The 27,540-nt window shown below is 39.8% G+C and overlaps 2 protein-coding genes across 4 annotated transcripts in view; one reads left to right on the top strand and one right to left on the bottom strand.

Moving 5' to 3' along the window:
* Positions 1-27,540, top strand: part of GPD2 (glycerol-3-phosphate dehydrogenase 2) — a 149,900-nt gene that overhangs the window by 19,531 nt on the left and 102,829 nt on the right. For all 3 annotated transcript variants that reach the window (XM_055572521.1, XM_055572520.1, XM_055572519.1), the window contains exon 2: positions 16,336-16,445. In XM_055572521.1, the coding sequence (XP_055428496.1) occupies positions 16,344-16,445 (102 nt within the window). In that variant the 5' untranslated portion in view covers positions 16,336-16,343. The remainder of the gene's footprint in view (positions 1-16,335; positions 16,446-27,540) is intronic.
* LOC129646413 (60S ribosomal protein L37-like) lies at positions 3,387-3,746 on the bottom strand. Its single transcript, XM_055572522.1, has one exon. The coding sequence runs from the start codon at positions 3,744-3,746 to the stop codon at positions 3,459-3,461; it is 288 nt and encodes a 95-aa protein (XP_055428497.1). The 3' UTR covers positions 3,387-3,458.

Here is a 27,540-nt window from a genome sequence, read left to right as displayed (position 1 = left end):
CTCAGCCTTATTCATTATTTTTGTCATCAAATACAAGGAAAATGTACCAATTCTTTCAAAAGCTATAGTAGCAATTGCATTATATACGTCATTAAAAATGCATTTTAGGAAATACTTGTTGAAGATAAGTTAGTGGACGTGTACACGCTGCTATATTTTAAATGGATAACCAACAAGGACCTATTGAATAGCATGTGAAACTCTTCTCAATGTTGCATAGCAGCCTGGATAGGAGGGCAGTTCAAGGGAGAATGGATACATGTATATATATGGCTGAGTCTCTTCCTTTGCTGTTCACCTGAAACTGTCACAACACTGTTAATCAGCTGTCCCCCAATACAAAATAAGAAGTTGAAAAAAATTATGTAGATCCCCAAGTCACTCTCCGACCTAATCATATTCTTCATAGCACTTATCAAAATATTCAGTTTTTAGATGTGTTTATAGGTTTCTCCCAATCCATGGGAGCAGAAAAATTTCTAGCCCCCCTAGAGCAGTGCTGAGGATGTAGCAGACATTCAGTCAGTCCCAGTCAAATCCATGTTGTGGGAAGGAACACCTCTCTTTTCACCTTTCTTAGTTGGGCGATTCCTTCAGTGACACTGTCCTGAGAATTTGTTGAACTCTTGCTTTCGTTATTTTCTTAGAGTGTACAGTTTTTATTTTTCCCATACCAATGTTAGGTGTGTTTTTCATAAACCAGTTTCCATCAACGAATTTTGAAGTTTTTTAGGAGTGGCAGATAGCTTCTTTTTTGGCCCATTTATCTGTAAACTTTTCTTTAAATCCAAGAGAGCACAAAGATTCCAGTTGTTTCTAGAGCAGAAGCACACAGTTTTGCCATATTTTTTTTTTTCAGTATATGCAGTGTGAATTTGTTCAGATGAGGCAGAATTGAAATAAGAGTTTTCTTTTTCTTATCTTGGACTATGTATTTGTATATGGTTTGAGATTCTTAATCTTCATGAGAGACTTGTGTGGTTCATTTCATCCACACTGTGTACTGCAAACTTCAGACATTAATCTGGTAACATCCCCTGAGCTAGAACAAAGGAAGGAAGCAGGAAAAAGCCCTTGAATAGAAAGATAGAGCCAGCATATTGAAAATACAAGCACTAGAATGCTAATAAGTTGCTCCTTTTGCCTTGCTCAGAGTTATTCATTTGTATTTTAAATACGGGTTTAGCTAACTTGGCTGTCGCTTTTCTGACCATGGTGGCAACAAGTTAGAAGTGAGCTGGAGAGCTCAAAGATCAAAAGGGAAAATTACCATCAGCTTGAAAGTTTGGAAGAAACAGGAAAACTTTATAAAGCAGATACAAGTAGAATTTAAATGGGAACAGTTTGTGGTTTGGAGCCACTGAGTAAAGTAATAGTATTCAACTGTTCCTGAGGACATTGCCCTAGGAGCATAGTCTACATAGTTCCTAAGGATGGCTCCAAGTCATCAATAATTGAATTCTTATTTAATATTCTTAAGAAGACAAAGTGTGATCTGTATTTATGAAATATTTAAATTCAGAACAGTTAGGCATTTTATTAAAAAAAAAAAAAAACTGTGAGCTCACATTCAAATGTGAGCTCTTGGAAGGGGGAATTTTGTTGTTTGTCCTCGGGTGTATGTTCAGTGCCTGGTGCATGTTAAATGATCAGCAAATAATTATTGGATGAAAGAATGAATGCAAGCCTTAAGCATTCCACAATGCTAAAAAAATAAAACATTAACATAGCACCAACTTTAATGCAGAAAGTCTCCACCCGCTCTCCCCACCCCCTTCCCGCGCGCCTATTGAATGAAGAAAAACCATAAAATAATACAAATTTAAAGTTAAAATAGATCTGTACATTTTCTGAAGATGCTTCATTTATAGCTGGAGTGATGATCAGCAAATTCAAATGATTTGCCTGAAATCACAAAGCAAGTAAATGGTATAGACAGAATTACACAGCAAGTCTCCTTAATCTCTCCTTCTAGAATATCCATTGGTGATTTTCTTTTTTAACTTGGTATTTCAAGAATTAAAAGAATATAGTGGTTTTTGGAATGTGTGTACATCTTTTTTTTGGGGGGGGGAGGGTGACAGTTTTAGCAAGAATATTGAGTAAGAACCCTTGATTTTCTGTGCATGCTGTTTAAAATTTAGACTGTCAGATGCTAGGGTATTAGCTGTGTAGTGTTGGTACACAGTATCTCATGCTTAATGACTAGGCTTGTTTATGATCTGGTCCTTGAAAACTTTCCATTTCGGGTATGTGCCAGTTCTTTTAAAGAAGAAAAGAAAAATCTAAAAAAGAGAGGCTTGATGAGGACGCCTCATTCAAGTGAGGAGAATAAAATCTTATGACCAAGACTGTTTTAGCCAAGATGACTGGGATGGAAATACAGCTTTGTTTATTACTTCTGCATAGATGAAAGCTCTACTATCTTTTCTTCTCCTTTTTTGAGGGGTCAGGGGATAGAGCATTTACAAAATGTTCTATGATTTGCATTCCATACTTTTGAAAGAAATGGTTAGAAATATGAATTAGTGCAATCTCTACTGTTGTCTGATTCTTATTTCCTTAAGGGTGAGATTTTTAAGGAGTGTCATTGCTAAGCTAAATAATATATGATTATTTCAAGGTAGTGCATCTTAGATTTTCTTTGCATCTCTTCTTTTTGTGTGTAATTTGACCCTTTGTTGATAGTTAGATTTATACATGTAATAGATAATTAGATATGTAGGGGAGTGAATTTTAAATGCAAATTTCAGCAGGCTGTAGTGGAAGAAAAGGTTACAGGATGTAAAAAGTGGTTAGCTTTATTTCCTGGGAATCTTCTCCAGTTCAAGAAAGCAGAATAACTGGTCTCTCCACCCCATATACTCTTTGGTCTCTGTTTTAACTCTCAGTCATGGCTTATGCATTGATAGAGCTGTAATTAAATTTAGAACTTTTTTTTTTGCAATGTAAGTAAATTAAATTAGCTGAAATTATTGTGCTATAACTAATTATCATAAAACTTATGTCATATTTTATGAGCTCAGGATTTCATAAATTATCTCCAACAAGTATTTCCTAAAATGCATTTTTAATGACGTATATAATGCAATTGCTACTATAGCTTTTGAAAGAATTGGCACATTTTCCTTGTATTCGATGACAAAAATAATGAATAAGGCTGAGTTAACTCAATTGGCATCAACATTTTGAAGTTAAAAAGCTATTTTTTCAAAGTTTTGTTTGTGCTTGTAACATTTGAAGATAGATGCTCAAACCTTCTACATCTGTGCTATTAAAAAAAAAAAGACTTAGGAATAATGATCTTAAGTTTCTTTAAGATTTTTTTGAGTCTTAGAAAAATGCCTGTTTTTAATAGATGGCTTTTTCTAATTAATAATGCTATATTTCTTTCTTTTTTTTTTTTTTTTTAATTTTAAAAGCCAGAACATTTATTGTGCGACTAATCGTTGAAATCCTTAAGATGAACTGGATGCTGCAACAGCCGCTCGCTTGGGTTTAGGTGTTGTTCCTTCACGGAATCCATGCCTGAATCTGCGGTATACAATTTTTAGGTGCCTCATTCGACCAGTCCCGGTGGTATTTCGTCTTTTAGCTTTAGCACTCCAATTATACTTTCTCTTTCGCTTGGCAGGGTAGCCACACTTGCCACACTTCTGAAGGTGGTAGGCCTTAGAGCCACGGCGGCGGCACAGCGTGTGCGTCTTATTCTGACACTTTCCAAACGATGACGCTCCCTTCCTCATCTTGCTTCTGCCGCCCGGACCAAAGAGCTATATTTCTTAAAAATATTTGCTATTGGGTAACAATGAAATATATCTCTGAGTAAGATCCAAAATCTCTTTTTCTGAACGTGCTAAATTAATTGAAATTTTCTTAGGATATATTTCTTTTGATTAAAGTTCTTTATCACCTATATGTGTTAAGTGAAAGTGCAAGTTGCTCAGTCGTGTCCGACTTTTTCTGACTATATAGTCCATGGAATTCTCCAGGCCAGAATACTGGAGTGGGTAGCATTTCCCTTCTCCAGGGGATCTTCCCAACCCAGGGATTGAACCCAAGTCTCCTGCATTGCAGGCATATTCTTTAACAGCTGAGCCTCCAGGGAAGCCCTAGAATACTGGAGTGGGTAGCCTATCCTTTCTCCAGGGGATCTTCCTGATCCAGGAATCCAACCATGTCTCCTGCATTGCAGGAGGATTCTTTACCAACTGAGCAATCAAGGAAGCCCTATATGTGTTAAAAACTGCCTTATTTGAATCACAGTGCCTGTGCACTATTTTAGGATATCTAAAACATTTTTAATAAAGTACATTTATTTATAAGGTGAAATAGATGTTTTCTTATGAGATGTTTTAGGGTGTGTAATCAACAGCCATGATTGTGATTACTTCAAAAACGGTTATGTTTATAATAAATCTGGTTGAGAGGCTTGATGATATATTTTAGTGTAAAGACATTTTGAGCTCTGTTGTTGGATTTGCAGTTTATTCTGTAACAAAGTAAAGGATTTTTTCTTGTCTTAATTACTTAAGTAGACTCTATAACAACATGTACAATCTAAAAAAAAGGCGGTTTGTACTGCTAGAGAAATGTGAATCGTTTTCCTAACCCAACAACAAAGTCAGCAAAGGGTCAGAAAGCTTGCAAGAAGCACAGGATGAGTGTGGCCTGTTTGCCTAAAGAACTTTTTTTGTGTGTGTGATTGATTGATAACATTTGTTCTTCTTCAAGATAGAATTAAAGTTTTTTTAAGTGAGGCATTTCTTAGTTGACACATAAAAACGAGATTGTTATTTCATAGTAGGCATCCTGTCTGCCCAATTCCTTCAGCTGACTGTGTCTTTATAAGAGGTGGGCATTTTGGGGAAGGAACACTTTAGACTTTCTTATAAGGGACATTTTATATTATGCCTCTCAAGATTACCTTAAATTACATATTTGGTAAACAAAGAGGCAATCATATATTTTTATGGAAAATCAATGATAGGATTTTACAGCAGTAAACAAAAAATCCATTAACGTATCTAAGATGATAGAAATATCTGTTACTTTTGGTTTTACACTGAATTTAAAATGGAAAACAAGTTCACCTACATGAACTAACTGTAGTTTTTTTATGATTTTTGATAGCAATTCTATGGGAAGCAGATATAATGGAAATTATCCCATTATGAATTAAGCTACAATCATTTGCATTTAATGAATGTAATGCTATTGTTAGCTGAGATGGACTTCATTGATTTCTTGTAATTCTACAGTGAACCTTATGAAAATTAGAGAAAAGGGTCAAATTTGTGACTCTGTATTATTGGTATGCATTTTAGAAATGGCAGAAGGCATAAATACACAATATGGAAGCTGTCTTGGAAGCCCTATTTATTTTTTTTTAAGTCAGATCTTAACATAATAAGTGACAGCTTGAGTGTGAGCATGTATCGTCCTGTTCCTCTGGGGCTCTCTTCCCTTTCGATATGTTTTTGTTTTAGAGGACTTTGTGAAATAAATGCTTTAATTGGTTGTGGCATTGCATTTTAAATTAAAAAAAAATTACACCAAAAGAATTCATGTGATAATGTTTTGAGTTTAATTTTTATAAACAGAGGTTTCTAACTGGCTCATTTTAAATGGTTGACCTTATTTTCTCTCTCTTTTTGGGAGAGGTGCCTTTTGCTTACATTTCTTAAATTCTGATTTGAACCTCTGAAACCAGCTCAACCTCTTTTCTGTGCCAACTCCTTCTGTCAAGCTTCCAGGCGCCTGCCCTCCGTTGACCTGGAAGGGTGGTCCTAGGCTAACCTCTTTCTGAGTCATCTGTAGCTGTGTGTTGTGTTTGTTCTAAAGTGTTACAGTTGACCTAAAGGTGCCCCGGAGAGACTAGTAGAAATCATTTCCAAAGTACCTTCTGGCAGCTCTATGGACCGATATAGATATTATAGTGTTTGTCTTCTTTCATTTTCTCTTTTGTTACCTGATCCCTCCCATCTCCCCAGCATGTGAGAGCTTAGTTCCCTGACCAGGGATCAGGGATGGTACCTGCACCCCCTTGCAGTGGAAGCGCAGGATCTTAACCACCAACCACCAGGAAATCCCTCTTTGGTCTTTCTTAAAATGCTCTCCCTTCATTTTCTTTTCCCATCTTTTGGGTTAGACCCACTGGCAAGGGATTTCCTGGGGAAACTGATTGGAAATGGAACCTGCCCTGCCCTAAAGTACTCTGACTTTTAGAGAGGATGTGAAAGACAAGGGCCAAGCTAGGGTTGGATGCTGTGCTAGGCATGTGAACATTGCCTAAGCTTACTCATCCGCCATAGCCAAAATTTTGGACATCCAGAGACTGAGGATTTATTTTATTTCTAAATTTTCTGCTGACTTTGACATGCTTCTTTCATTTATCTTCTTTTCCAGGAGAATGCTTTTCTCAATGATTTCAGAAAAATCTTTTTGTTTGTCCTTTGATATCTTATTCAGTGTGTGTATTTTTTACAACTATAGTTTTTTCATTGTTATTATTGTTTTTTGGCTTATGGAAAAAAATATATCTAACATTTCATGCTAAGATGGGCTCAATAAAGGACAGAAATGGTATGGGCCTAACAGAAGCAGAAGATATTAAGAAGGGGTGGCAAGAATACACAGAAGAACTGTACAAAAAAGATCTTCATGACCCAGATAATCACGATGGTGTGATCACTCACCTAGAGCCAGACATCCTGGAATGTGAAGTCAAGTGGGCCTTAGAAAGCATCACTACGAACAAAGCTATTGGAGGTGATGGAATTCCAGTTGAGCTATTTCAAATCCTAAAAGGTGATGCTGTGAAAGTGCTGCACTCAATATGCCAGCAAATTTGGAAAACTCAGCAATGGCCACAGGACTGGAAAAGGTCAGTTATCATTCCAATCCCAAAGAAAGGCAATGCCAAAGAATGCTCAAACTACTGCACAATTGCACTCATCTCACATGCTGGTAAAGTAATGCTCAAAATTCTCCAAGCCAGGCTTCAGCAATACGTGAACCGTGAACTTCCAGATGTTCAAGCTGGTTTTAGGAAAGGCAGAGGAACCAGAGATGAAATTGCCAACATCCAATGGATCATGGAAATAGCAAGAGAGTTCCAGAAAAACATCTATTTCTGCTTTATTGACTATGTCAAAGCCTTTGACTGTGTGGATCACAATAAACTGTGGAAAATTCTGAAAGAGATGGGAATACCAGACCACCTGACCTGCCTTTTGAGAAGCCTAAATGCAGGTCAGAAAGCAACAGTTAGAACTGGCCATGGAACAACAGAGAAAAGGAGTACATCAAGGCTGTATATTGTCACCCTGTTTATTTAACTTATATGCAGAGTACATCATGAGAAACACTGGACTGGAGGAAGGACAAGCTGGAATCAAGATTGCCAGGAGACATATCAATAACCTCAGATATGCAGATGACACCACTATTATGGCAGAAAGTGAAGAGGAACTAAAAAGCCTCTTGATGAAAGTGAAAGTGGAGAGTGAAAAACTTGGCTTAAAGCTCAACATTCAGAAAACTAAGATCATGGCATCCGGTCCCATCACTTCATGGGAAATAGATGGAGAAACAGTGAAAACAGTGGCTGACTTTATTTTTCTGGGCTCCAAAATCACTGCAGATGGTGATTTCAGCCATGAAATTAAAAGACGCTTACTCCTTGGAAGGAAAGTTATGACCAACCTAGATAGCATATTGAAAAGCAGAGACATTACTTTGCCAACAAAGGTCCGTCTAGTCAAGGCTATGGTTTTTCCAGTGGCCATGTATGGATGTGAGAATTGGACTATAAAGAAAGCTGAGTGCAGAAGAATTGATGCTTTTGAACTGTGGTGTTGGAGAAGACTCTTGAGAGTCCCTTGGACTGCAAGGAGATCCAACCAGTCCATTCTAAAGGAGATCGGTCCTGGGTGTTCATTGGAAGGACTGATGTTGAAGCTGAAACTCCAGTCCTTTGGCCACCTCATGCGAAGAGTTGACTCATTGGAAAAGACCCTGATACTGGGAGGGATTGGGGGAGGAAGAGAAGGGGACGACAGAGGATGAGATGGCTGGATGGCATCATCGACTTGATGGACATGAGTTTGAGTAAACTCTGGGAGTTGGTGATGGACAGGTAGGCCTGGCGTGCTGCGATTCATGGCGTTGCAAAGAGTCAGACACGACTGAGCAACTGAACTGAACTGAACTAATGCACAAAATAAAGGCAAATCTAGAGAAGAAGGTGAAGATACTTAAGTATTCCCTGTTTTTTCAGGATTTTATCCATTCACTTATTTCCTTTGGGATAGTCTTTTGTGGATAACCCTTGGGTCCGTTTTCTATCCAGACTTGGCCTAAATCCTTTTCAAAAACGTTTAAAGCAACCGAAAAAAGAGCAGTTCATTTTCAGGTTATAGGCTTGGGCTCATCTTTGTTTCCAGAGAACAGGTTGATGGGCCCCTGATATTGACTGTGTTGTTCATTTACGTCTGACAGCTTTCAAGGACACTTGAGGGCTGCCTGTTTCTAGAGGGATCACAGGCTGCTCTGTGAGATGTATGTGTGCAGAAGTGCCTCTCTGCTTGGCTGGGGAGGATCTGTTTGTAGGCAGAGTGTTAATCATTCTCCTTTCTGGAAAGTCAACCTTGGGGAAAGAGGTGCTAGTACATGATGTGCTTTGATTGGTTTGCGTGTAAGTTCTTTATCAGTTTGTGCTTGGTGTACCTAAACCATGATGTTCTTTCTTATGGGAAAGTATGCATGACATTTGCTCTCAAATCAATTGTAAGAGTAAAGGGTCTGCTTTGTTGAAACATGGCTAGTTTAAAGCAACCCTCCAAATCTTGACTTTTATAGTTAAAACTGCTTGGGTGGGAAGGTGCTTTTGTGCTCGCTCCCTCTTCTTCCATTTTGCTGTGGACTTGCGGTCGGTCAACTGCTATGATTCTAGACTTGCTGTGTAGGAGTTCCTCTGATGAGGCCTTATTTACTAAGAATCATGCACCTTTCTCCCTTAAGTTCCTGAATTTGTGTGCAGGTAGACCTTGAGGCCTGGCTTTCTGACTTTTGCCATCTGTGGGTTTGACATAGTGTCATGGCTCAAAGTAGGTGAGGGGGAGGCTTTCTACGCACAGCTACAAGGTGGGGTGGTGGCTGCGCAACTGAAGTGTCAGGAGCTTCTTGCTGCCTTTGGACCTGCATCTGCTTAGGTAAAGGGCGGGTGAAGTAGTACACGCTACATCTAGGTTACATGCTGGGAGTTTTGTTTTATGTTTTAAATGCCTTGTTCATCTGAGGTTCTCTGTTCAGTGATCAGAAGTGCATGGAATACCTTTATATCTTGCGAGAGAACACGTGTTCCAGGGACCACGGTGCTTGTGGTTGCAATGACTCTTCTGAAAAAAATGCTCTTTGAGCTATCCTCTCCACTCCCCACTGCCCACACTGATCACTCTTAAAATGGATGCAGAGAAGTATTTTTGCATCTGTACTAGCCTAAGAGTGAAAACCCTAAGATGCCTCAGTTTTTCTTAAATTAATGTAGAGCCTGGAGATTAGGAAGGAAGATAGGAGTTTTTGTAGAAGTGAAGGGACCCAGGACTTCCTCCGTAGAGGAGGAAGACTCTTTTTGGAGAGATTTTTATTTATGCTAAATTAAGAGAGAAGCTAGGACTGGAAAACAGGGAGAAGAGTTTGAAGATTGTATTTTGAGAATTTAGGGGCCAGGAAGTGTGCTTTCGTTCTGGAATAAATTCTCTTGTGAGTAGTTGCCGAGAGGAACCTCAGCCTTTTTCACTGGATGGTTATTTCTTGTTTTTAAATCTCAAGTGTGTGGTCAAGTTATTTAAATGCATGATTTCACTGGCAGAGTAGCCTTACCTTTGAACAGGAGGAAGCAGAAGTGGTGAGCTCTCAGGCTATCTAAGATAATATCCGAGCAGTTGTGTTCACTGTTGAAGTCACTCAACTGTCTATAATGGGAGTCCTACAAGGACAGCCAGGAATTCTGTGCCAGAAAAGGTGCAGGGTTAGCTCAAAGCATGGGTCAGCAAACTTTGAGAAGTAGCAAGTCCAGTTTTTGTTTTGCTGGCAGTAAGTACATTTTATTTTGTAGCGGGTTTGTCTATCTGTCAGTTCTAGGCAGAAGATTCCCCACACCATAGCTTTAGCTCTGAAGACTCATTTGAGTTTGAGACCCACCTATCTGTTTGCAGTTTTCTGTTAGGTGTTCTGTCAAGATCTTAAATATCTTTGGTTCCAAATGAGCTCCTCTTCTCCCTTAAACTTGCTACGCTTTCTTATTCTTAATGTTGTAATGTTGGGAAAGTCCCCAGTTACCCAGGCTAAAGCCCCTTATGCCATTCAGTCTCTTCCTGTTTCCTTCCACAATCCCTTGTCAGATTTCTGCAAAGCATCATTGTCTGCATTTGTATTTTTTGATGTTGTCAGATTTGTGCAAAGTATCATTGTCTGTGTACTTTTTGATGTTGTCCTAAACCAGACTTTCATCTTCTCATGTGGGAACTATTACTGCCTTCCACTTGGTCCCTCAGTCTTCATCATATGCTTCAACACAACAATTTACTTGAACATTCTTCATAAGTCATGCGATGCAGCAGCTTGCTTCGCTCATCTGCAGTCTCAGCTCATGATCAACAGAATATCATAGAAAAATACCTTATTCACATGTACAGAGTCTTCTTATCTCTTGCTGTGAGCTTTTTTTGGAAACCTCATTTCCAAATGAACATCATCTGCAGGCAAACCAGATAACATCTTGCATGCCTCCTGAATTTTACCATGAGGTTCCTCTTTCTCCTCCAGATCTTTCTCAGTCCAGACCTGCCCATACTCACTCCCCTCCAAATCCTTTTTTCTTAAAGAGCCTGTTCAAGTATCTTCTCTTCTGAATTAATTCACCAGGTATGCATGGGTTTATTTCTGGGCTCTGTATTCTGTTCTGTTTACCAATGTATTTCTTTTTATGCCAGTACCATATTGTTTTAATTACAATAGATTTGTAATATAGCTTGAAATCAGAAATTGGGATGCTTTCAGCTTTGTTCTTCTTTCTCAAGATTGCTTTGGCTATTCAGAGTCTTTTGTCTATCAGAGTATGAATAACATTCAGTGTAGGACAACTAGTTATAAGACAGTAATAAGACAGATTTTGTTATTTAAGCTTTCAAATTCATTATAAGTTCCTGGAGGGCAGTTGATAAACTCACAGATAGATTTAGTTGAGTAACTTTAGTTAGGGTTTTTTTTTTTAGTTGGCCTAGTGTTCTCCTTGCAAGAATTAGAGGGCTGGCACTGATCTGTGCAAATACAGGAGCCAGTCCTGAGTCAACATATATATGATTTATTCATAGGCTATTAAACCTGGACATCATGCTCTGATAACTAAGATAATTTTATTTTTGGATGGTTTTTCTACCTCTGGTTTTCTTTTTTACCTCTGGTTTCCTCACACTTTTAGTTGCAATAGGTGTTATTGGCATTTTTGTTCCCAGTCTTTGCTAGCTTCCTGGTTGCAGCTTTTATGTAGAAGACAGTAATCTTTTCCTCTTTGTAATCATTGTGAAAACTTTTTTTTTAATAATGGAATGTAAATGGGTACAAGTAGCTCACAGCTTATGGTTTTTAATCTGGTGTTGCATTGCTTTCTTTGAACATTAAAACAGTTTTACCTTATCTGGCAGGTTACTAGTAGTACTAATACTAGTAGTATTTTGTCAGAGGCTTCTTCATTGCCTTAGAGAAACCCTAATGTTGAGGCTCTGTACACTTTGGGTAAATGCTTGAGAATAGGGTCTTCTTGGAGGAATAATAGCAAAATATGGTGTGAGTCTTGGGGAGCAGTTACCTTTTCAGAGCAAAGCCAGGGCAGAACCACCTCATGATTAAGAACAAAAATTAAGTTGTGGTTTTGTCACTTACTGTGCTAGCCTAGTACAAATCTCCTATTCCCTTCGAACTGCAAGTGCCTCTTTATTAAAGTAGGATGTTGTGAGGGTGATAAGAGCTGATCTATGTAAAGAATGAAAATCATGGTACCTATTACCTAACAAATAAGTCGGTAAATGGCAGCTATTGTCATTATAACATTAATAATGATGATAATGACAGTGATGATTATCATCATCTTAGGAGAGCCAGGTAAAATTGACTGCTTCTATGTTTTTATTTTTGAATTATCTCTAAGAGTGACTTAATTTGTTACAAATTAAAATCTTACTACTTAGATTATCTTATGGATACATTTGATCACAATAGAAATAATAATATTACTTCAGCATAGTTATTTTATGAAAATACTGAAAAAAGAAACTTTTTATTATAGCCAATTATCACTAATTCCGCAAAATAATATGTCAAAGCAGTTTTCCTGTAGTATTTGTGGCTCACTGAGAAAATCCATGAAGATAATTCTCCTTAGCAAGTTTTGGTTTCAGGAAAATCAAATTGAGGCAATTTAATAAGGTGAGCAGGGAATGTGAGGACCTACACAATTGGAAAAGCTAACCCCAGACTTGACTGAATGACCACTTCTGCTGAGACCCTTGATGACTGTGTTGTATAACGTCCCTTAGTTGGCTATTTTGATGTGTGGTGTCCTTTGTGAGGTCATCAATGATGTTATCAAGAAGACAGAAGCAGTGATACTGAGCTAAAGTCAACCACCTGTCAAACTCATATCCAAGCCACCGCCAGGCTGCTATCTGTGTGGGATGGGCACTGGCATTTTTCAGGTAAATAGAACTAGGTCTCTATTCTGTGTTTCTAATTGTTCAGTTCAGTTCAGTTCAGTTCAGTTGCTAAGTCCTGTCTGACTCTTTGCGACCCCATGAACCGCAGCATGCCAGGCCTCCCTGTCCATCACCAACTCCTGGAGTTCACCCAAACACATGTCCATTGAGTCGGTGATGCCATCCAACCATCTCATCCTCTGTCATCCCCATTCTCCTCCTTCCCTCAATCTTTCCCAGCATCAGGGTCTTTTCCAATGAGTCAACTCTTCGCATCAGGTGGCCAAAGTATTGGAGTTTCAGCTTCAACATAAGTCCTTCCAAAAAACGCCCAGGACTGATCTCCTTTAGGATGGACTGGTTAGATCTTCTTGCAGTCCAAGGGACTCTCAAGAGTCTTCTCCAACACCACAGTTCAAAAGCATCAATTCTTCAGCGCTCAACCTTCTTTATAGTCCAACTCTCATATCCATACATGACCACTGGAAAAACCATAGCCTTGACTAGACGAACCTTTGTTGGCAAAGTAATGTCTCTGCTTTTTAATATGCCATCTAGGTTGGTCATAACTTTCCAAGGAGTAAGCGTCTTTTAATTTCATGGCTGCAGTCACCATCTGCAGTGATTTTGGAGCCCAAAAAAATAAAGTCAGCCACTGTTTCCACTGTTTCCCCATCTATTTGCCATGAAGTGATGGGACCAGATGCCATGATCTTCGTTTTCTGACTGTTGAGCTTAAAGCCAACTTTTTCACTCTCCTCTTTCACTTTGATCAAAAGGCTCTTCAATTCTTCTTCACTTTCTGTCATAAGGGTGGTGTCATCTGCATATCTGAGGTTATTGATATTTCTCCCGGCAATCTTGATTCCAGCTTGTCCTTCCCCCAGCCCAGCGTTTCTCATGATGTACTCTGCATAGAAGTCAAATAAGCAGGGTGACAATATACAGCCCTGACATACTCCTTTACCTATTTTGAACCAGTCTGTTGTTCCATGCCCAGTTCTAACTGTTGCTTCCTGACCTGCATACAGGTTTCTCAAGAGGCAGGTCAGGTGGTCTGGTATTCCCATCTCTTTCGGAATTTTCCACAGTTTATTGTGATCCACACAGTCAGGCTCTTGCATAGTCAATAAAGGAGAAATAGATATTTTTCTGGAACTCTCTTGCTTTTTCCATGATCCAGCAGATGTTGGCAATTTGATCTCTGGTTCCTCTGCCTTTTCTAAAACCAGTTTGAACATCTGGAAGTCACAGTTCATGTATTGCTAAAGCCTGGCTTGGAGAATTTTGAACATTACTTTACTAGCGTGTGCTGCTGCTGCTAAGTCGCTTCAGTCGTATCCGACTCTGTGCGACCCCATAGATGCAGCCCATCAGGCTTCCCTGTCCCTGGGATTCTCCAGGCAAGAATACTGGAGTGGGTTGCCATTTCCTTGTCCAATGTATGAAAGTGAAAAGTGAAAGTGAAGTCGCTCAGTCGTGTCCGACTCTTAGCGACCCCATGGACTGCAGCCTACCAGGCTCCTCCATCCATGGGATTTTCCAGGCAAGAGTAGCGTGTGAGATGAGTGCAATCGTGCGGTAGTTTGAGCATTCTTTGGCATTGCCTTTCTTTGGGATTGGAATGATAACTGACCTTTTTCAGTCCTGTGGCCACTGCTGAGTTTTCCAAATTTGTTGGCATATTGAGTGCAGCACTTTCACAGCATCATCCGTCTTTCAGGATTTGAAATAGCTCAACTGGAATTCCATCACCTCCACTAACTTTGTTCATAGTGCTAGGGAAGTCCAATTAGTCCAATTAGGGTATCGTATGCTATCTCTGGGCTGCTAGGGTTTCATCGTGCGATCGATTGGCACCGATTTGAACATTTATAGCCATACTAGGAATGGTGATGCTGAGCTGTGACAAACAGGTGCCCAATTGGTCAAGTTGTGGTTTTCACTGTCAGAAAATCGTGGACATTAGGTTTTGCTTAGGGTTGACTGAATGTTGAATGGAAGCCTCAGCCAGTATACAGCAACTCTTCTGTATAACTTGGGAGAGAGGGGACAGTTGATGCAGTGAAGGGGTGAAAAAGAAAAGACCTCCAGCTGCAGAGAACATATGCATGTAAAATATTTTTCTGGTGATAATCTTAAAAATAAAGATGAGTCTTAGAATTTAGGAGTTTGTCAGGAAAAAAAAATGAAGATTAGAGAAACAATAAGACTTTAAGAAATGCTAATTTTTTTCCATATATAATTTTAGTATTCCAAAATGGATTTTACTGTAGAGTCATCGTTACAAACTGTACTGAAATTCTTTAAGATAGTTATGCTAAATTCTATTCATTCAACATGAACTCAATCATTTTAATTGTATCATAACTTACATTGAGACAGTGTATGTTTTTTACTATCCTAGGTTAAAACTGGCCTCACATTAAATACTTGAGTCATGAGATCTGTAGAGTGGAAGGTGTGAGTCTAGCTAGGTCAGAACTTCACGCATCCGGCAGTAGGGTGGTGGCCCCACTGTAAGACTGGGTGTGCCAGCAGCTGCTGTAAGTGGAAGACTTAGGCGGGTCAAATTGCTCAATAGTAACTCTAAGTTAGAATTGTTTTTTAAGTGATCACACAGTGTTATCTTTTTTGTTTGTTTAGCATAATAAAAGGGAGTAGGTTTTTCAGTGGAATTTTCATTTTTTTTTTTTTTTTTTGGTTTCTGGAGAATGTTAGAGTGTATAAGGCCTGAAACAAACAAAAAAAAATCAAGAAATTCCGTCAATCCAAATGAGCAGACAGAAAGTCGATAGCTAACCCAGTGCAAGACTTTATTTAGAAATATACAGAGAGCATGAAGGAGTTCTGGATCTAGAGGGTTTCCCATTGAAATTGTGGTGCCATGCAAACTCTGACTAGAAGAAACCTTCTTTTTCATTCTTTTAAAAGTTCCTTTAATGAAAGAAATTATAGCACTGTTGGATCTGTCATTTTGTAGAAGGGTCAAAGCATGGTTTTCCTTTACTTTTTAATCTGTAAAGTGTAGACTCTTCCAGGACTAGAAATGTTAAGTGTGTTGGCTTTCAGTTTTAGTGAGAAGTTTATTGGGAAGGGGAAAACTCAGGAAGAGAGTTGTACCAGGGTGGAATTAAACACTTGCCAAAGAATGCGGAGCAGGCATGAGGTTCATTGTGATGTTGAATGACAGAAGACTTCGACTAGTTCTTTTTTGTGGAGGGGATTAGTGGTTGAACAAATTCGCAAGTACAGCTTGCAGTTTTGTCAGACACACAATGACATTTCTTTTCACAGCTCTCTTGACTTTATACTATTTAAATATCCTCAGTTGTCTCTGAATTTTCCTTTTTGTAATTTCTGTTGGATGGTAACTTTTATGTTGTCAGTTTCCTAGGGTTTTTTGTGTGTTGGTTTTGAATTGTGGTATACAAATTGGTATGTTAATAAATTCATTATGGTTTGTTTTTCTTTCTAGTTTAACATAATTTCATAATCTATACAGTTTCTTTTTATTATTAAATTATTATGTGATAAAAATCTCAACTTTTTTGTTTCCTTTTTTTTTTTTGCCTTTTAGGCTAAGAAATGGCATTTCAAAAGGCAGTGAAAGGGACTGTTCTTGTTGGAGGAGGTGCTCTTGCCACTGTTCTAGGCCTCTCTCATTTTGCTCATTACAAAAGGAAGCAAGTAAGTAATTATCCATGTATTGATTATAATATGAAACTTAAGTCTGTTAAAGTACTGTATATGAAACGAGTGTAATGGTATTGTTTAGAAATTACTATCTCAGCTTGATCTGAAAGACACTAATTTAGAATATTGCCTTAATGATCATTGAGAACTATGTGTATCTCATTTTCTAAAAAGTGAATTTCTTTATCAGAAAGCATTATATTACTTAGCCTCTGTTTTGGCTCTTTGTTTTTAAAAGACTGCTTTATTTCTGAGTGCCATGGTTTATTCACTTAGACTTTCTTTGTCTAATTCATCCAAATGTCTGGATACCTTCTATGTTCCTGCCAAGAATTTGTCTTATTAGCAGGCAGACAGCTGAGAAAGGAAACGGGAAAAGAAAGAGCCTACACAAAAGACCCAACTCAAAATTTTGGGTTTATTTCTGAAAGGTTTAGTTACTTATGTAGCATTATTACTCATACTGGGTAAAATTTTTAGTGGGAGAAAGCTATGAAAATGGAATTGGCATGAAGTTTCCAAATAATTCAGAGTGTTGGTTTCTTTTTTTTTTTTTTCCCCTTTGCACTACCACTATGCCTTCCCATAGTTCAAGTTGATGCCAGGAAATAACTTTTGGTTTTGTTCTTTTCAGGACTGAAATACTAACTCAGTAATTAGTATTAATCTCCTGTCCCCTCTTCCCAACGTCATTAGGACTTTTTGTGATACCAGCTGGTTGGTTCATTCCAGATTCAAAGGCGAAGGTGAAGCAATTTGGGAAACTATTTGCAGTTGGGCTATGAACTACTCATATCCTACATTTTTGTGAGAACCTTTCAGCCCTGCCTGGGTTGTCTTGTTCTTGTTTCTGTTCCTTATGCTCCAGGGTAGTAGAGCCAGTTACACTGCTTGGAGTCTCATGTCCTGAACGGGAACTGCCATGTAAAAAACACACATTAGGAAGAGTCAACTTGCTGGCTTGCATATTTAAAACAAACAAAAAAAAGGAAGCTAAGTTTTAGTGCTGGCTCCAAAAGATGGACAGTATTGGATATAGGTTGTGGTGTTTCTTTCCCTTCTTAACTGTGAGCACATTACTCTTGTTTTTTTTTTCCTTTGAACTTTTTATTTTGTATTGGGGCATAGCTGATTAACAATGTTGTGATAGTTTCAGGTGAACAGGGAAGGGACTCAGCCATACACATACATGTGTCCATCCTCCCTTGAAGCCTGCTCCCATCCAGGCTGGCACATAGCACTGCACAGAGTTCCCTGTCAGCATATTGCTCTTAAGGTTTCCCTAAGTATACATGTTGCAGGTGTTACTGACTTTCTATTGAAGCTCATTCTCACTCCTGAACATACTTGATGTACTATTTCTTTTAAAATGTTTCCCCGGTTCCTTAAAAATAAGTGTGAAAAGATGATGTTGTTTCTGCTGAGGCTATTTTAGAAGTGCAGTTCTGTTTGGGACATGGACTTTAACAGATTAGATTTCGTCTACCATCTTTACCAGTACACTCTGAAACGATACAGGAAAATGCCAGTGCCAAAGGTCCCGATATCTAATATGATGAGTTGTTGCTAAATTTGTACATGGTTCCTGTCTGTTAACCATAGTAAGCATGTTCTATTTCAGAATTTATAACTTAGCTTTGAACCCAGGGAATACTGTTTCAGAAATATGTTTTGTTGTTGTTTGATTTCTCTTTTATTTCTCAATAGAATAAGCAGATGATACTGCCTCCAGTCCATCAAGTTAGGAGTTAATTTTAGTCAAGAACGTCAAGTCAAGCAAGGGTCTGTTGATTCCCGGATATTTTGTCGTTTTCTCCTTCCTAAGTTAGACATCCTGACCACCCTAACAGCCAGTTGAAACAGATACCAGCAGTTTTGAGTCATTTATAATTTTAATCTGACAAGTTCTTTTGAGAAAAATCACCATAGGCATATTCTGTCAATGAGTTGCAGGAGACGCCCGCCCAAGTGCATGTGTTCTTCTGTGGTGATTCCTGTCCCTTAAAGCCACTGCCATGAGCATGTTTTTGGTAGCAGGTTTGGATCTAGCCATAGGGATTGGCAGAAAAAGAGAAAGGGGTATGTGTAGAGGGAGGACCAGCTCAGTTGAGCCTTTGACATAAAATGACCACAGGCCTTAGCTGTCCTCTTTCAGAGAGAATCTGCCAATCAGAGCCATTCTAGGGGAGGAAATTTTCCTGACTTCCATAGTCAAGAAAAAGCTGTCCCTTGATGCCCCTTATTTGGCTACATTTTATAGAAGCTGTGGCCTTAAATGTGACTAGGTGTGCTCTTATTTTTCTAGACAGCAATGCTTAAAAGTATTGGCTTATGTTTTTTATGTTTTTTTTTCCCCCAGTTTTTATGAGATGATGCCAACCAATAAGCTGTCCTCCTTTAATGATAAGTTAGTTTTGAAAGCCCAAGGTACTGATGTTTGAGAAAGCAGTTGGTTGACTTTTAAGTTCAGTCACATTTTGCTGGTAATCCTGCACTTGAAGCACTGCTTCCACTGGCCCCAAGCTGGTGCTCATTTGATATTCCTGGTACAAAACTTCCTCCCTAAAATACAGACAGAGGTCATATTCTAAATACAAACGGGCTGATTCTAAAAGGTGGTCAATTGTTTCAGCACCTTTGGTGGTGATACTTTTGTAAGTCTTTTGGTGCCAGGTCAGCTCACAAAACTCTTTGAAATTAGCTTCTATTTGCAAGGAAAAGAATAGAAGGACAACTATTACATATACCTTTTTTTGATTAATTAAATGGAAAACAGTGAAATTCACTAAAATGTGATTCACTTCCCTTTTACTCAGTTGCTTGAATAAAAGCTGCACTAGGTGAGGAAATACAGATATTTGTAAAGACTGGCATTTTCGGGGGCAGGTTGGAGGTTATAGGTGATAGTAAGGATTTTTTTTGTTCCACGCTACTTTGTGGTGTGACTTTTCTTCATGCAAGCATATTATTAACACTTATGTTTTCCAGTAGTGAATAGTCTCCACTGTTGACTCAAGTCAAGAGAAATTTTTTCTTCTTTTGAGATAAATAAGGTCACATTTGGAAAAGGTGGAGATTATGGCCTAGGCAGAGAGCTGTGGTTGTTGTTGTTATATTTTGGAGCTGGCAAACTAAATCTTCAATTCCAGTGAGAAAGCTGATGGGGGAAGAGAAGATGAATGGAATGTTGGCCTCTTTTGACTGTGTCCACCTGCAGGGAAGGAGGTTTGTGGCCACAAATGGCATCTATACTCCAGGCTGCTTCCAGGGATGCATGTAGGATTTTCTTCTTCTTCTTTTTTTAAATATTGGCTGTTAGAGCAGTGATTTATTCATTTTTTGTTTGCACTGGGTAATCGCTGCTTCACGGGAGCTTTTCTCTAGTTGCCCTGAGCAGGGGCTTCTTTTGTTTCAGAGCACGGGCTCTAGGGTACATGGGCTTCAGAGGTTGTGGCATGTGGACTCAGTTGCTCCTTGGCACTTGGTATCTTCCCGGACCAGAGATTGAACCCATGTCCTCTGCATTGGCAGGCAGATTCCTGTTCACTGTACCACCAGGGAAGTCTGTAGGATTTTTTTGAGTGGTCTTAGGTTTTGGAGAAGGAAATAGCAACCCACTCCAGTACTCTTGCCTGGAAAATCCCATGGACGGAGAAGCCTGGTGGACTGCAGTCCATGGGGTCGCTAAGAGTCGGACACGACTGAGCAACTTCACTTTCACTTTTCGCTTTCATGCATTGGAGAAGGAAATGGCAACCCACTCCAGTGGTCTTGCCTGGAGGATCCCAGGGACAGGGGAGCTTGGTGGGCTGCCATCTATGGGGTTGCACAGGGTCGGACACGACTGAAGCGACTTAGCAGTAGCAGAGAGGCTTAGTCATTCCATTTCCCCTCTCATTTCCTCACCCATATGTAGGTTACCAAGTTTCCACAAAACTTCTTGATGTTTCTCTGTCCCCAGACTAGCCATATACCAAGGAACAGGAGGCTGAGTATTGGCATATAAACATCCCAGCACTGTCTTAAATCCCACCAGTATGTAGCAAGCAAACAACCCTGCACTGGTGTGCAGATTTTCCAGAGCAAGGTATTTATCATTCGTTGTTTAGTATAGGGGACTTCCCTGGTGGCTCAGAAGGTAAAGAATCTGCCTGCAATCCAGGAGACCCAGATTCAGTCCCTGGGGGGAAGGTCCCCTGGCAAAGGGAATGGCTACCCACTCCAGTATTCTCGCCTGGAGAATTCCATGGACAGAGGAGCCTGGCGGGCTTCAGCTTGTGGTGTTGCAAAGAGTTGGACATGACTGAGGGAGTTTAGTATAGGTCTGTTTAATAATAAACTTTAATTGGAAGGGACCTGGAAGACATCCAGTCTTCTTCTCGGGACAGTTTGCTCTTCTAGGGTTTCCTTGCTGTCTAGTGAAAGCTAAGTGTCACTTCATGGGACAGCTTCCTTTTCTAATTCCAAGCTGGAGGGAGAATGGAGTTTAAGTTATGAGCTTCGGATCAGATCAGTCCCTCAGTCGTGTCCGACTCTTTGCGACCCCATGAATCGCAGCACGCCAGGCCTCCCTGTCCATCACCAACTCCCGGAGTTCACTCAGACTCACGTCCATCGAGTCAGTGATGCCATCCAGCCATCTCATCCTCTGTCGTCCCCTTCTCCTCCTGCCCCCAATCCCTCCCAGCATCAGAATCTTTTCCAATGAGTCAACTCTTTGCATGAGGTGGCCAAAGTACTGGAGTTTCAGCTTTAGCATCATTCCTTCCAAAGAAATCCCAGGGCTGATCTCCTTCAGAATGGACTGGTTGGATCTCCTTGCAGTCCAAGGGACTCTCGAGAGTCTTCTCCAACACCACAGTTCAAAAGCATCAATTCTTCGGCGCTCAGCCTTCTTCGCAGTCCAACTCTCACATTCATACATGACCATTGGAAAAACCATAGCCTTGACTAGATGGACCTTTGTTGGCAAAGTAATGTCTCTGCTTTTGAATATGCTATCTAGGTTGGTCATAACTTTCCCTCCAAGGAGTAAGCGTCTTTTAATTTCATGGCTGCAGTCACCATCTGCAGTGATCTTGGAGCCCAGAAAAATAAAGTCTGACACTGTTTCCACTGTTTCCCCATCTATTTCCCATGAAGTGATGGGACCGGATGTCATGATCTTTGTTTTCTGAATGTTGAGCTTTAAGCCAAGTTTTTCACTCTCCACCTTCACTTTCATCAAAAGGCTCTTCAGTTCTTCTTCACTTTCTGCCATAAGGGTGGTGGCATCTGCATATCTGAGGTTATTGATATTTCTCCCTGCAATCTTGATTCCAGCTTGTGTTTCTTCCAGTCCAGCGTTTCTCATGATGTACTCTGCATATAAGTTAAATAAGCAAGGTGACAATATACAGCCTTGACGTACTCCTTTTCCTATTTGGAACCAGTTTGTTGTTCCATGTCCAGTTCTAACTGTTGCTTCCTGACCTGCATACAAATTTCTCAAGAGGCAGATCAGGTGGTCTGGTATTCCAATCTCTTTCAGAATTTCCCACAGTTTATTGTGATCCGCACAGTCAAAGGCTTTGGCATAGTCAATAAAGCAGAAATAGATGTTTTTCTGGAACTCTTGCTTTTTTGATGATCCAGCGGATGTTGGCAATTTGATCTCTGGTTCCTCTGTCTTTTCTAAAACCAGCTTGAACATCAGGAAGTTCACAGTTCACGTATTGCTGAAGCCTGGCTTGGAGAATTTTGAGCATTAAGAGGTGGTAACTAAGAGATAGCTTAAGGAGCAGTATGGGGAGCCTTATAGTCAGGGCTGCAGGAGGGTTCCTCCGGGCAATGGGAAGAATGGGGGCAAAACTAGGGTAGGAATGCAGAGTTTTCCCGGAGGGCTGTCTCGGACTTTTGTCTTTGCAGAAGAGAGTGAGGGTCTTTTTCTGGAAACTTAAAAAAAATTTAAACTCCATGTTTCTTTTATACCTTCTAGGGCCTGGCTGGAAACTGGTGTGACAGTGTGGGCTTCTTTTTAGCCCCAGCGGTGTGGCTGATGTAACAAAGATCTATTTAGGTCTGAGGGTGGCCCTCTCATGTAAGCCACGCTCGGGTGTTCCTTCCATCACCCATTCTGGAGGTGTGTGGGCTTCCTGAGCCAGCTCTGAGGTGAAGCCTGAGAACCACAGACAGCTTTCTCAAAGCCCGGATGTGAACTTTTTTTTTGCACCATGCATAGGCAGGGAGTCTCTTTTCAGTGTGAGGAGTGATATTATTAGAATCCAGGAAATGAGAGATTCTCATTGATGTTCTGTTCATCAGCAACAGAAAGGACAGGAACACAATCTTGGGAATGTCTTTGCAGGCTGTCTGAGTCTGACTGCCAGCTCTGCTCCTGAAGAACTGAGTGACGATGGGCAATTTTCTTAAATTCTCTGGGCCAACCACCACCCTGCCCCCCAACCCTCACCATCTACAAGATGGGGGAAAACAGTGGTACTTTCCTCATAGGACTGTTGAAGACCATTAAAGCATGGGAGAGTTCCTGGAATACAGTACACTTGTCAGAAGTTTTAGCTGTTCCCAGGTGATTTGAAGTGTGGTTGTAGTTAGCAGGGAAGTTGCTCTTATCACTGGAGACCCTTGGGTTCAGGGACACCATGTTAAGACTTTGAGGTTTAGTAGCAAGTGGCATGACCTTGATCTGAGCTTGTAGAATGGGTGAAAACAGTCACACAGACACCCTTCTGTTTTCTCTCTTCCTTGATTCCTGATCTGAATATGAGCCAATATCAAGGTAGATAACCCCAATTATTGGCTTAAACTCTCTTTCTGTTATAAGTAATAAATTCCATGACGTTCCCATCATTTTTTTTTTTTGTATGTAAGCTTATGTCAGTTACAGCAGACTTGATTTATATGGTGATATGTTCCTAAAAAGTTACACAAATATAATATTTTTGATAAATTGATGAATATAAAATACAACGCTATTATTCTATAGTGAAAAATTTTAAAAGCTCTGTTTTTTTTTGGTAGGGGGAGCATCAGATTTTTTGGAATAAATCAGAATTTAGCTAGAAGGGAATGCAATTGGACTTATATTTTCCCAAATCTAATGATGTAATGTGTGCATGTATGTATGCTAAGTTACTTCAGTTGCGTCTGACTCTTTGTGACCCCATGGACTGTAGCCCGCCAGGCTTCTCTGTCCATAGGATTCTCCAGGCAAGAACACCGGAGTGGGATGTCATGCCCTCCTCCAAGGGATCTTCCTGACCCAGTGATGGAACCTGAGTCTCTTGTCTCCTGCATTGGCAGATGGATTCTTGACTACTAGCACCACCTGGGAAGCCCAATGATGTAGCAGTATTGGTTAATAACAGGATCTTCATGCTTTGCAAAATAACCTCTCACTTTGTAAGAAATAGCAATTCATTATACGTTAAGTGAATTGCTAAAGGCTATAGTTTACTTTGTTATGCGTGGTTAATTAAGGGGACATGATAAAAATGATAGTGGTGATGTTAGTGAGCTGATAGTATTAGGTGAGTTGAATTATAGGTAAACCTGTACTACCTTTGTAAGGAAAAATACTTATGCTAATGATAGGCAAAGCAATGTATCAATAGTTAAAATCCATAGGAATTTTGAGAACACTGTTTTAATCTCAGTCTCTCCCTCTCAATACATTACTTGTAAGAGATTCTATAGACCAATCTTTGGACTTTGAATACCAATGATTCAGAATTCAAAAGATAAGATTGGGGCAACAGCAGAAAATGGAAAGATTATATCCAGTTGAAGTAAGATCTACTTTGGGTTTTATCTTAATAGATTCCCCAAATGAAAAGATACTTAATTCACTGAATGTGTCTTTATACAAGTATGGTTGAGTTTTGATGAGTCTGTTATTATGCACAGGTTATGAAAGTTTCCAAAACTCTAGTTTCTTTATAAGGTAAGAATAATGTCTCTTTACTCCCATGCCAAGCACTAACCAACTCAAAAATATACAAGCCAGTCTTCACAGGACCTAACATGTTAGCAGGTCTTTAGTGTTCATTATACTTCTTTCTTTTCTCCCATATAGGACATAAAAGCTTTGAAATAGACAGACCTAGCCTTGTTAGAAATAATAAGAAAGATAAAACACCAAGTTTATTTAAATAGCTGAGTTTTTGATTGGCATAATGCTGCTTATATTCACTGCTGGCCAGAGAAACTGGTAGAGGTTAGAGAAAGTTGAAGTTAAGATGAATATCAATCAAGAAGAAATCAAAATTATAAGCACAGTCAAAATCATAAGCACACCAAATACTAGTAAGGATGTGGAGCAAAAAGAATTCTCATTTATTGTTGGTGGGAATGCAAAATGACACAGCCACTTTGTAACACCACAGTTGGATGAATTCTTACAAAAGTAAACATATTCTCACCATATGATCCAGCAGTCACACTCATGATATTTACCTAAGGAAGCTGAAATCTTATGTCCACAGAAAAACATGTGCACAGATTCTTAATTGCCAAAACTTAGACACAGTTAAAATGGCCAACAGTAGGTGAATAAATAAATGAACCGTGGTCCATCCAGACAGTGAAACATGCAGTTCAGTTCAATTCAGTCGCTCAGTCGTGCCCGACTCTTTGCGACCCCATGAATCGCAGCACGCCAGGTCTCCCTGTCCATCACCAACTCCTGGAGTTTACTCAGACTCACGTCCATCGAGTCAGTGATGCCATCCAGCCATCTCATCCTCTGTCGTCCCCTTCTCCTCCTGCCCCCAATCCCTCCCAGCATCAGAGTCTCTTCCAATGAGTCAACTCTTCGCATGAGGTGGCCAAAGTATTGGAGTTTCAGCTTTAGCATCATTCCTTCCAAAGAAATCCCAGGGCTGATCTCCTTCAGAATGGACTGGTTGGATCTCCTTGCAGTCCAAGGGACTCTCGAGAGTCTTCTCCAACACCACCAGTTCAAAAGCATGAATTCTTCGGCGCTCAGCCTTCTTAACAGTCCAACTCTCCATTATTCAGCACTAAAAAAGAAATGAGCTATCAAGCCATGAAGAGCCATGGAGGGACCTTAATGCATATTATTCAGTGAAAGAAGCCAATCTGAAAGGGCTGCATACTGTATGACTCCAAGTATATGACATTCCAGAAAAGAGGAAACTGTGGAGATAGTAAAAAGATCAGTGGTTGCCATGGATGTATGGAGGGAGGTGAGTAGGCTAATCACAGAGGATTTTTAGAGCAATGATGAATACGTGTCATAATATATTATCCAAAACCATAGAATGTTTAACTCCAAGAGTGAACCTTTAAGTAAACTGTTAACTTTGGGTGATTATGCTGTATCAGTGCAGGTTTATCTTTGGTAAAAATTGTGCCATTCTGGTGATTGATGTTGAGCATGGCTCTGCCTATGTGAGGGCAGGATGTATGTAGGAAATCTCTGGAATGTCCCCTCAATTTTTCTATAAAACTGAAAGTGCTCTAATTTTTAAAAATTATACTTAAAATCATAAGCATACCATCTAAGACATGATGTCAATTGAGAAAATGTCAGTTGCAAAGATTCTACTTAAGCGTCACTTTTCAATAGTATCTTTGGTTGAATATAACTATTTTTTGCAGGTGCTTAATATCTTTAAGAATTTAACCTCAGTTGTAAACATACTTCTGTCTCCTAAGCTAAAGAGTATGTGGATTTGAAATCAGTCTAAATCTTCCTGAGCACTGATACAGCTGCAATTATCACATGATGCATCGGCTTTATGCTTACCAGAGGCAATTCTGGCTACCAGACTTGTTTGTTCTGAGTAAATAGTCCTCCATCTCCAGACGCATTCTTTATAGGTTCATGAACAGCCTTTCTTTTTTAAAAAATCTTACAGAGTGCTGTAACAGCAACTGTCCTTAAACAGTCTTAATTTGTGTTGATTTTAATGTTTAGGTGGGAGCTGTAATGTTGGATGGGCTTCCCAGGTGGTGCAGTGGTAAAGAATCCACCTGCCAATGCAGGAGACACAAGGGACGCAAGTTCGATCCCTGGCGTCAGGAAGATCCCCTGGAGTAGGAAATGGCAACTGGCTCCAGTGTTCTTGCCTGAGAAATTCTCTATGAACGGAGAAGGTAGTGTTAGACACCATGTGAAGACTGTATATTTAAGAGGAGAAAGGACTAGTGGTTGAAGAATAGGCTTCAAGGTTCACCTACCTGCTTAGAGAGCCATCAGCACCAGCATTATGTCAACCATGCACCTTGGTTTGCTGGTGGGTTTGCTGGTGGCTTCCCTGGTGGCTCCCCTGGTGGCTCAGACGGTGAAGAGTCTGCCTGCAATGTGGGAGACCTGGGTTCAATCCTTGGGTTGGGAAGATCTCCTGGAGAAGGAAATGGCAACCCACTCCAGTATTCTTTCTTGGAGAGTTACGTGGACAGAGGAGCCTGGTGCGCTGCAGTCCATGGGGTTGCAAAGAATTGGACACAAGTGAGGGACTAACTTTCACTTTCACTTTTCATGGTTTGCTTGGACTTTCATTTGATTATCTATTCTTTTAGAGATTTATCTCTATGCATTCAATGGACATGAATTTGAGCAAACTCCAGGAGATGCTGAAGTACAGGGAAGCCTGGCATGCTGCAGCGCATGGGGTCGCAAAGAATCAGACACAACTTAGCAACTAAACAACAGCAACATCTCTATGGGTTATTTTTCTATAAATGGTGGATCCTAACCTGTCAGAAGATGATTCTGAACAGACAATGTATGGGAATTGTAAATATTGAGTTGCAGTGCTAAACGTATCTCATATCTGTGTGTTAAGCTAACTGGTACATTAAGCATCTCCCAAAGCTCAATGGCTTATCACAGTGAAAGTTTCTTTCTTGCTCACATTACACTTCAAAGAAGATAGGTGGACGGTTGTTTCCTGCAGTTATTCAGGGACCTGTATCCCTTTATTCTAGTGGTTTTGCCATGTTGTATAGCTTTTTGACTCACTAGATCATTTCTGGCCAACTGTAAGGAAGGTGGGAAGTGTAGTCCAGTCGTGTTCTCAGGAAGAAGAGAAAAGTTTTGATAAGCATCCAGTCATTAAATCTG

This window comes from Bubalus kerabau, chromosome 3 (genome assembly GCF_029407905.1).
Source record: "Bubalus kerabau isolate K-KA32 ecotype Philippines breed swamp buffalo chromosome 3, PCC_UOA_SB_1v2, whole genome shotgun sequence".
Taxonomy (NCBI): domain Eukaryota; kingdom Metazoa; phylum Chordata; class Mammalia; order Artiodactyla; family Bovidae; genus Bubalus; species Bubalus kerabau.
The sequence above is the reverse complement of the archived record's forward strand: the minus strand, read 5'-3'. Positions and strand labels throughout refer to the sequence as shown.